Here is a 10,582-nt window from a genome sequence, read left to right as displayed (position 1 = left end):
ATGCACATGTCATCAAAATCTAAAATTCATATCCAAATTATAACAATTTAAATCAAATTGAGCTAAAGTCCGTTGCTTCAGAAGAAAATAAGATGTTAGGAAAAATGTTTATGTCGGCACACGATTTCAGTTCAAACGCCTCTTTTGCGCAACTCACTGAAAATTATTGATCATAAAGTAAAATTCTTGTTCAATACAAATGTAGTGCAAAAGTGGGAAAATTAAGACGTTTTAGGTGAACTGGTTGCAAAATTACTTTACCTTGGAATTCAAATTTAAGACGCATTTTTGTCACCTTCCTCTTAAAATTTCTCTTCATATCCATCAAGAACATTGTTCTAATTAAAGCACATACGTTAAAATATAGAAGGTAGCCCTATCTAAAAACCAATTAACAAAAATTGTAACAAATTAAATCCTGCTCCTATATGATAACTAAATTTTTTCCATTTCTTGATAAGCTTCCTACGTTTTTATACTAGCTAAGGCTGCAAGTTTCATTAACGAGCATTAAGCTTTTGTTCTATTTAATAAAAAAACTGATGATCGTCGTTATTTTAGTTAGCTTTCCCATGATTGATTCGTCGCAATTTATTTTAAAATTTTCTAATTTAAATAAATAAATAATTCAACAGATAGATATATTATTATCTTGAAAAATATTAGAATGGAGTATTATTTTATAATATGATAAATTAAAATTATCCATCTTACAAAAAACAAAAAATCTAACTTTCATTTTTATTAAAAACATCAAATGTTAACGTCTAAAAAATTCAAATTGTTAGACTTAAGATATATATAATAGACGAATAAATCTGACAAAGTTTTGATACGCACTTAGTTTCAAGTTTCAACAAATTGAATATTATAAATCTATATTTCACATATCATATATCTGTTGAAAGATATCTTTTCATGAATTTTAATTTAAGGGTGCATCTTAAATATTTGGTCCGTGACATTAATGTGCTTTGTGTACAAAATAAGAAAAAGAAGAAATCATAAAGTTAAAGAAATCCACAAATATACTAGTAACTTAGTTAACATGAGTTTGATTGCTTGATCATTTTCATTTTCTTAAAATGACATTCTTTTAGAAATGTATTGACCCAGTGTTGTTCCGTGAGATTAATTATTTGAGATAACTAGTTTATTTATTAGCTAAACTCATTCACCATGCAAATTGAAAAACCCATTCAAATGATTTTCTCCGATTTTTGTCTTCTTATAAGACTATTGGATTTGTATACACATTTTAATTTGCATGTTTTTAATTATAATTCCATTACGCAAATAAATAGTAGTATGAATCAATATTTAATGCTTATCCATACATTTTGCACAAACCTTTGAAAACGCGAGACAATAAGAATATAAAAACCAACAAATACATTTATAAATCTGAAATTTAATCAGCACATACACTATCCCTAACAAACATATTCTGATATTCACGTACGAAATAATAATATAACAACTTAAACGATTTACTAATAGTCACATACATGCCCTTTACCAAACATTACCTAATAAATATTTTATTAGAATACTCTAATTGACGACGACAACCTCGACTTCCTGATTGTTAGTTTTCACTTGATGATGATTGTCATCACCATCCTTAGAAGAATCTCCCTCAGTAGGTTGAATTTGTTGGTTCAGGCACATACTATCGTTCTTGTACACCAAGTATAACATCATTTGCGCCAACCCAAACACGAACCCGAGAATATTGGGCGTCTGAAAAATCACGAGCACAAATTAAATAATTATTGTATAGTATTAACTAATTAAAAAGGAATCGAAGAACAAAATTACTCACAGCTATGTAGTAATCTTTGATGAGAAAACCATAGAAGAACCAAACGACAGCGCACAAAGTGAGGAAGCAAGAGAGTGTGAAGGGCATATACTCTACACTTTTGGTCCGTACAACTTGTCTCTACATTAAGCATGGCCTACTTAATGAACTACTAGAAAATAATAATAATCTTTAGAATAAAATAAAATAAAAATCGGAAAAGTTACCATGATACTAAGAGGCGCAACAAAGACCGCGACTGAGAAGACAGCGCAGATCCAACCGACGATGTTCACTCGTAGATGCCCGTGTGCGAAATAATAAGTGCATAATGTAATTAGTCCCAGTGAGCTAACATTAAGTAAGAGGATCAATTTTGTGGTGAAAACCTAAAAAAAATGAAATTAAATACGATCCAAGTATTTTAGTAGTAGAAACAAAAAAAAATTTTGTAAACAAATACTGTAATTACTCTGGATTCTTTGGTTGCATAGATCATGTATATTGCTAGATATACAACCTCAATAGTGCCTCCGAAGGTGTTTATAGTGATGAGCATCATTCCATTTTTCTTGAGAAAAGCATAGTATAAATAGAGCATTGCACTAAACAATGCCACTGCATAAGGGATTGCTTGAAACCCTTCCGTCGATTTCTTCTTACAAATCCTATGAAACGTTGGTCTGAAACAAACAAACACCCACAAACCCTATTTTCGTTAACTAACGATCATGCCATCAAATTTTGAAGAAGAGAATTAAAGAACGAGATGGATATATGGAACATACACCGGAGCCAAGTAAACCAAGAACGACACCACGTTACCTTGAAAATAAAAAGATGGAGATAGATTGTTAGGGCGAAGCATGATAATAATAATAATAATAAAACACTAATTCATGATGAAATTATTTACCAAGAATGCCGAAAACATTGGCCATATTGGGTGCCATTCTTGATTAAAAAAAATGGTGTGAGTTCTTGGTTTTGAGAGCTCAAGTTTGATTTGACGACGAGTGAAATTCTTGTGGTTTTTGTTGGTATTTATACAGCCCTAAAAAGACAAGTATGGGATGAGTTTGCATAGAAATTGTGGTTTGTTTTGTTTGGCATTGAGCTGTCTAAGGTTAACAACTGGCTAAGTTAATGAATCATTAAACTTTACATTTTGTTAATTTTTTCAAGCTATATAGGAAGCTAGTGGTAGCTAGTTAGATAGGGAGTGGTAGTGATTAACAAATTGGAGAAATCCCACATTTGGGTTGCATTAATTTAATCTCATTTCATTTATGTGCAAAACCCATTACTTTACTGCAAAGTTTGAAAAGTTAGGAATTTCTTCTGTGGTAGTGGTAATTTAAATTGTTAAATTGGCTATTCATGCAATGAATATTTGAAGTTAGCGTAATCTTTATGAATTCGGCACCCAAATTTTCTCTTTGAAGGCACACACGATCTTCTCACTTTTATTTTGCTCACCCAAAGTCTAAAACTATAGTATATCTTGGGTTTTGGTGCCACTTAATAATTCTCTTTGAATATTTAAAAAAAATATTATTAAAGCGGCACTTCCGTTAATTTCTTTATTTCCTCTTTGGAAACAAACAAACTTTCTACACGACTTACCATTTCGGCTTAGAGAGATGGGTTTTCTTCGTGCAACCTACTTTACCCCATTATTCTAATTTCATTAGTTTAGTAACAAAATATGCATGTTTGATAACAATGGAGAGATTAAGATCTTATAATAAAACAAGATAAGTAGTGTATTTATAAATTTGAAAATATTTGAATTAGGGTTTGTATCTTGATTGATCTATCCACGCTGAATGCATCATGAAAACTAAGTTTACCGAAAAATATCAAAATATGATTCACATAACCATTATAAGAAGTACTTTTAGGTTTTTTCAAGCAATCATTGAGATACTTGAGGCATATTAATGCAATATTGCAATTTATGACAACTTTTTTTGTGGCTAAGAACAATTTTTGAGTTTATGGTTAATACTTATATTAATTTAGCTATCATTAATTAAAGTAGTTATAGGTGATGGCTATGTTTGGTCATATTTACTAATATAAACTCATATTATCGGTCTAGCTTGCTATAAATTACATTTAATTTCTCTTGTAGCGGTATTTTTTTATTTTTTATTTTTGACTAGGGAATAAATTACATTTAGTTTTATACTTATATAATAATACCTATTTACATTAGTAAATAGAATAAAAATAAAACTTTTGTTGTAAAACAGACTTTGGAGTTATGTTACGCTGGTATTGAGGAAATTAAATGTGTTTAGCAATCAAACGAGATCTACTAAAGCAGTGACTTTTGAAAACACATCACATTTTGTTGTCTGAAAATATTACAAAATAAATATATCATGTAAATCGACAGAATCGCTAATGAAATACTACTAATAAAGTGAATATCTATTTCGGTTGGCAAAAAATCGTAAATGCATTCCCCCAACTTTATTGGATACATAGTATTTGGATCTTTTGACCTCCTTTTTACCCCCATCTATTCTAGCTAGCTACAATTTGAGCAAATTAAATATTGTCTTAAGTTCATGACAATATTTATGCTACATTGTAATAGATTTATTTCACTACAAGTTTGGAATTTCAGATAATGAATGGCTTAATTACATAATTAGTGTAAAACACTCGAAGTGTGCATCAATTACTATATTTACTTGCAAAGCCTCAATATGAAAAAGGACAAGAAAACGATAAGGTACTACTCCAAAGTAGTTTTTCCAAAAAAAATTAGTAATATGTATTATTATGACTTATACTTATCGTAATCACTAATTACGTCTATTAATTATATATAATGATCCCATCTGGTAGCTAAACTCTCTCTCTTATGATTTTATCTTTTTCTCACCATCATTATCACCGTGATAGCCTGTGATGAATATTCATTTTAAAATATTTACTTTTCCTGCATAGAGAGTTTGGATGATGATGATTGAAACGTAAAAAGATTATAGACATGCACAAATACATAAAATTTAGTACAAATAAAATTATTTATAATTATTGCGAGGATAATTTAATATTTTGAAGAAATAGAGGATGAGTTAATAATGAACCTATTTTTGGGGTGATAATATATCATCCAGTTTGATGATTACAGTAAGGACAAAGTTATTTATTAATTTCTTATATGAATCACTTTTTCTTAGTTAGGTTACCATAATATTTAGCGATTCGCCGCGCCTTCTGCCTATTTGTCTTTTTGTTCTTTTCAATTTAAACATATACTGATCAATTTTATTCAAAGACATAGATAGTAGTAATTAATCAAGCTATTCCATAGAATCACTTATAATTACAAGTTCAATAAAATCAACACAAATACTAAACTAGACATAACGTGACTTTGTTTAAGGTTGAGTGTGTGAGCAATATTGTACCAAATTTGTTGCTTAATTTGTTGGGGTGATGTCTGATGAAGGTGGTATGATTAATTTATTAATCAAGGATTCAAAATTGTGTTTGAGGAAAAAATTGGAAATCAGTTTTAACCATATTTGGGGGGGGGGGGGGGATATAGAACCGTTTATTTATGTAACATTTTAACTAACGTATTTGATCAACACCAAGCGTTGCAATTTTTGTATATTATCAAGAAAATCACTTATAAATCAACGATTTAATTATTATGACATGTTTGCTTATATGAAATATTATTATTTATTTTATTTATGACCAGAAAATCTATACTTATAGTTATAATTAATGGCCACAAACTTCTTTAATTTCACAATTGATATTGTGAGAAAGAATAAAAAAAATAAAGAGAGAAATAGAGGAAAAAACTTTCGAAATGTTAAGCACCTAAAAATTTAAAATACTATTTTGGTGAAGTATTTCCTAACTTTATCAAATGCATACCTAATATTTTGTATTTAAAGATTAACTAATTTTTGCATTATTTATTTCAAGATTGTAACATTAACGATTGACTTGACGACATAATAAAACAAATAGAATCGATAAAAAATGCTAATAAAAAAAGAATTGGAGTAATAATCCTGGGAGATAATAAATATATTAAAGGACAAATTCACCAAATTTCCAGCGATTTTGCTGTTTAATTTATTAAGCTTGTCTATTTTCCTCATATAAGTAAGCTGTCCTGATTTTTATTTCTATGTTTATTTCATTGTTTTTCCTGGAAAAATAAGAGTAATAATTATAATCATACTCACTATTAAATTGCTAAATACAACTAAATGATAGACATTGAAATATTAAAAAAAAGTCATTCAACTACGAATATCGATACAGTATACAAAAAATATAACAAAAAGTTAGTTACAACTAACTTTTAAAAAATATCTCAAAACTATAAATGATTATAACTATCTCAATTTAAATTATATTTTTAACAACATATATCAAATTCAAGATAATTTCATAAGAATTCTAACGAGATCTCACTTGCATATGTTCTTATATCAAAATTTTAAAAAAAATCTAGAATTTTTTGAATTTTCCAAGAAACAACTTAATGTCAATATACCTTTCACAATATGTTAATATAATACATATACAATATCAATGTTAAATTGTGTTGACATATTCAATGAATCGTATTGATATGTTTGAGTTTGATACACTATATTGACATTTTTATCCAAAACCCTAATTATGGTAGTTTTCTTATCTTTTTAAATTTAAATAATAATAAAATAAAATTACACATGACAATTTGTAGACCACTAGATCTCTACAAATCTTATGGTTTTAAATTAATTGTAGTTAGCCATTAAAATTTGAGTTAGCAATTGATCACACCCCTTAAAAAATAGTGTAATTTTACATAATTTTTATTCCCTAACATTTTGTAGGTATTATTTTCATAATTCCAAAATTCTTAGTACAATTATAATAAGGACTATTATTTTATTAATTAAAGATAATTAATATATATTTTTGTTATAATAATAACTAATAAGTAATCTTAAAGTAATTTTTAAAATCATAACATGAACTTAATTATAACAATACTTTAATTATTATTAATATTATTAATAAAGTGGACGTAATAATTGACTAAAAAGGCAGTGTTCGTGACTTGTAAGAAACCTCTAAAATTGAAATAAATGTATTATACTATATGAGTTTATGGTTAGGCATTGTGCACGTATGTAATTACTTAAATTTGTTAATTATTTTGGGGCTAATACGAATTTTTAGGTGGAGACTTTGATGATTGTCCAAATCTCCGTTGAACATGTGAGACCAGACCACGTTCATGATTCGTTAAGAAAACATGCATTGGCCTTTATACATTGCAATTAAAATCAATCAAACCAGAATATTCTCTTCCTTCATACCCCTTAATATTTGACCGAAATAAGATGAGCGGTATTTCTTTTAAGGAAACTCACAAAAAACTCATCTAAAAGCCCATCAATCACTAAATAAAGCCCAAAAGGTGTATATAAAAGACAACGATACTATGTCAACTTCGACTATACTTGTAACGCCCCGTTTTTCTAAACCTAATTTGTGAACCCTAAATTACTTATGCTTTTAATTTTGCGTAGTCCGTGAATTGTTTGTCGGCGAATTAATTGTTGGTGAATTAATTGTTGGTGTACTAGAAGTTGTGAAATAAAATATTACGCGAATTTAAATAATTCCTTTCCGTGAGGAATATATTTATTGAACTTAATTTGCGTACTGGATCGAATAATTGGACAAATAATATAAAAGTCTAGTCCGTGATAAATGAATTGTGAACTGTATAATTTAAAGAAAATACAAAGGGGTCGTGAATTAAACCAAATCAAATTCTCTTCCGGTTGACTTGGTCACCAAGTCAAATTTAATTTGAGATTCTATAAAGATTATCCTCCTCCGTGAAAGGATATTCCTCCTCAGTGATCTGCAAATAAATACCAAACAAATCCAAATTAAACCAAAATCATGTAAAATAAAAAAAAAAGGGATGGGAATTCGAATCCACTCCTATTTTCCACGATTAAAAACCGTTCCATCCTCCCCTCACCTCATAAATCTCTCCCACATCTAAACCAAATCACCCTCTCTCTATAATATTCCTTTCACAAATCAGTTTCTTTATTCTACCAAAAATCTGAAAAAAAAAGAGAGAAACCGTGAGATGTCTATCCAACAAAGGTAATTTCTTCACAATCCCATGAATACGAACCTCCATATTTTAATTCCATGATACCAATTCTTGAAATCACAGTTGAGGAGAAACTGACAATTGAAATAGAAGCCGAGGAATTCATCGAGTTGCTTCCTTTTTTTCAAAAATCTGCCAATCAAAGGTATACTCTTTTCCACCCAATCCGATTTCATTCCGCAAACTGTGATTAATCCTAATCGATTAAACCGAAGCTTACTAAACTAAAGAATCGAACTTTGTCTCGCCAAATTAAATTTAAAAACTTACCTGCGGGGTTAAACGGGGCTGCCTCAGGGGATAAAAACGGATATGCTGATCTGGACGGTGCGAACACCACAGCGGCGGTGACCGGTCGATTTGGTACAGGCGACGGAGCTTTAATTTCTGTAACTTTTGGGTGTCCCCTTCTTGAGAAATACAGTGGAGAGGGAGAGAGAGTTGTTGGGGATGAAGAATGTGATAGGGAGAGATGGACGCCGTGTGTGGGCATGGGGCTCTTTGTCCCCACTGTTTTATTTGTTTAATTGATTTATTAATTAAATATTGTGAATCTTGGATTTAAAATGTAAAGAGAGGGAGTGTACAGTACGTGTATAGATCATGTTGTTTATGTGATGATTCAATACCTAATTGGTTGCTTCCACGGTTAATATTAATTGGTTGCTTCCATGATTAATATTAAATAGATTCAATCATTATAGCTTTTGTAGTTGTGTTAGCAATGTTAATTCGTAATTTGAGTGAGAAATTGAGACCGGGATACGGAAGAGAACTCATTAGTTCATCTCCTATATTATATATCATGTAGTTATCCCAAATTATTAAGGGAAAATTTAACGTGGAAGCATAATTTCATTAACCACATGTGATTAGTAGAGGTTTTAATCTAGAATGGGAGCTTTGTGCCTCTTTTATTTTTAAAATTTTTATGCAAACACATTTCTCCTTATTTTGGAATATGTAAATATTTGAGGTTCATTTGTTAAAACGGAATGGTAGTCGGTGTACGTTTTTTTTAGAGTACATATGTCTTTTTGTTTTGTTGGGGCATGAGCGACGGAATTAATCGAAATACCTAAGCTTCTAATTGGAAAAGAAATTGTAATTTTGATTGAGAAAATAATTGGAGACTTAGGATGCATGCACTTTTATTTATTTGTTTGAAATGTGTGTTGATTTATGTACAATCCAAATGTTAAAGGTGAATCGTCGCAAGTGAAACGTGATACCAAGGGGAGGAAAGTGATTGTGAATTAAGCAGTCGAGGTGGGCTTTCTTTTAAATAAGGACAACGTCCTAAATATTTTATCGATGGAAATGAAACTGTATTTATCATGCCGTGATTTGTGTTTTAACGTGCCTATCTGATATGGCTATGTGCCATTGTTATATAAATCGAATTCGGGTCCTCGTAGGGCCGCAAACCCTACTTGGACTAGTGTACACCTATGGTAGATCGTGTGCTAGCGTACGGGCTGGCCGGTCTAGTGGCTTGGTTTGTGGCCACATTCCAAGTCATGTATTGGCAGATATGGCTAACGTCTATGGGAAAATGACTGATCAGTCTGGGAAATGATTTTGAGTGCCTCGGGCCTTTCTAAAAGCTAAACCCCGGTGGTTACTTATGTATGGCATGATAAATAATATTTTTATTAAAAATGTTTTCGGCGTGAGCCCACTGAGTATATTTTATAGTACTCAGCCCTGCATGTGTTTTCCCTATGTGCAGGTTGAGCGGCGACGAGGATGTGGTGGTGTTGAGCAAGTGAATTTAAGATTATAATTGTCTTTGAACCTTGAGTGTCGTTGTGTCTTCACACATGACGTCACTCTTTCTCTTGGTCGTTTCCGCTGTGACGTTTCGTTTAATTATGTTTTATTTGGGGCCGACAACTTTAATTGTTAGGATAATGGATATTTTGAATTTCTTGTTGGATAATATCAAACTCTTGGTTATTTATTGGGATATTAATTGTGGTCCAACTTGTGTTGAAACCCTAATTCTTTTCGTCCATTTCATTAAATTCTTTTCATCACGATCGCCCGTATTTAATAACCCTAAAGGGCGGTCGTGACAATACTGATGATACAGAGGAACTGGCGGAGCCAGGATTTTAATCATGGGGGCCCAAATTACTAGTAGTGTTTAATTTGTTGAGTGTTTTTAGTGTCAACTACACGGAAAAAACTCAAACATAAGTAATATAGAGTTGTGTGTAAAGAAAGGATAATGAGATAAATAATTAGAGGTCGAGTAGTAGAAACTAGAGATACAATGACAACGTTGACATCGAAATAGCCAAGGCTAATATTTTTTTACAATAAAGACCCTAGATTTATTGCTAATATTAGTATATTTATTTATTTATATGATTAATGAATTATTTTCTATTCTAGATTTTTAAATAATATTATTTGACACATTTACATGTTTGTGAGATTAAAGAAATCATTTCTATTTTTAAATTATGAAAAAGTTACAAAATATAATTATTTGTACAAAATTATTAGCTATAACTACAGAAAATAAATAAAATTACAAATATTAGAAAATCCAAATGGAGCATTAAAGAAATTTAAGAAAATATCCAATAAGG

The 10,582-nt window shown here is 30.2% G+C and overlaps 2 protein-coding genes and 1 long non-coding RNA gene across 6 annotated transcripts; 1 reads left to right on the top strand and 2 right to left on the bottom strand.

Annotated features, from left to right (window-relative positions):
* Positions 1-1,375: 1,375 nt before the first annotated feature.
* On the bottom strand, positions 1,376-2,933 carry LOC121743667 (bidirectional sugar transporter NEC1-like). Of its 2 annotated transcripts, none has more exons than XM_042136999.1 (6): positions 2,721-2,933; positions 2,593-2,629; positions 2,325-2,487; positions 2,032-2,193; positions 1,826-1,945; positions 1,376-1,743 (listed from the first exon to the last, which is right to left on the bottom strand). In XM_042136999.1, exons 1-6 carry the CDS (start codon positions 2,755-2,757, stop codon positions 1,555-1,557), a joined length of 708 nt encoding a protein of 235 aa, XP_041992933.1. In that variant the 5' UTR covers positions 2,758-2,933; the 3' UTR covers positions 1,376-1,554. The 2 variants fall into 2 exon arrangements, with proteins under 2 accessions (XP_041992933.1, XP_041992932.1); XM_042136998.1 differs by having other exon boundaries at positions 2,277-2,487; positions 2,721-2,928.
* A 4,593-nt stretch (positions 2,934-7,526) lies between these two features.
* LOC121743668 lies at positions 7,527-8,475 on the bottom strand. Of its 3 annotated transcripts, XR_006038316.1 has the most exons (4): positions 8,253-8,392; positions 8,004-8,166; positions 7,842-7,928; positions 7,527-7,718 (listed from the first exon to the last, which is right to left on the bottom strand). XR_006038316.1 is itself a non-coding variant. In XM_042137000.1 (3 exons), the coding sequence occupies exons 1-3, from the start codon at positions 8,473-8,475 to the stop codon at positions 7,610-7,612; spliced, it is 495 nt and encodes a 164-aa protein (XP_041992934.1). In that variant the 3' UTR covers positions 7,527-7,609. The 3 variants fall into 3 exon arrangements, 1 of the variants encoding a protein (XP_041992934.1); XR_006038317.1 differs by having other exon boundaries at positions 7,842-8,166; XM_042137000.1 differs by lacking the exon at positions 7,842-7,928 and having other exon boundaries at positions 8,253-8,475.
* Positions 7,831-8,555, top strand: LOC121743670. The gene is made up of 3 exons (XR_006038318.1): positions 7,831-7,972; positions 8,046-8,127; positions 8,280-8,555. It is a non-coding gene; the product is annotated as an uncharacterized LOC121743670 (long non-coding RNA).
* The last annotated feature ends 2,027 nt before the right edge of the window (positions 8,556-10,582 follow it).

This window comes from Salvia splendens, chromosome 8 (assembly GCF_004379255.2).
Source record: "Salvia splendens isolate huo1 chromosome 8, SspV2, whole genome shotgun sequence".
Taxonomy (NCBI): domain Eukaryota; kingdom Viridiplantae; phylum Streptophyta; class Magnoliopsida; order Lamiales; family Lamiaceae; genus Salvia; species Salvia splendens.
Note: the sequence above shows the minus strand (reverse complement) of the source record. Positions and strands in the feature narration are given on the sequence as shown.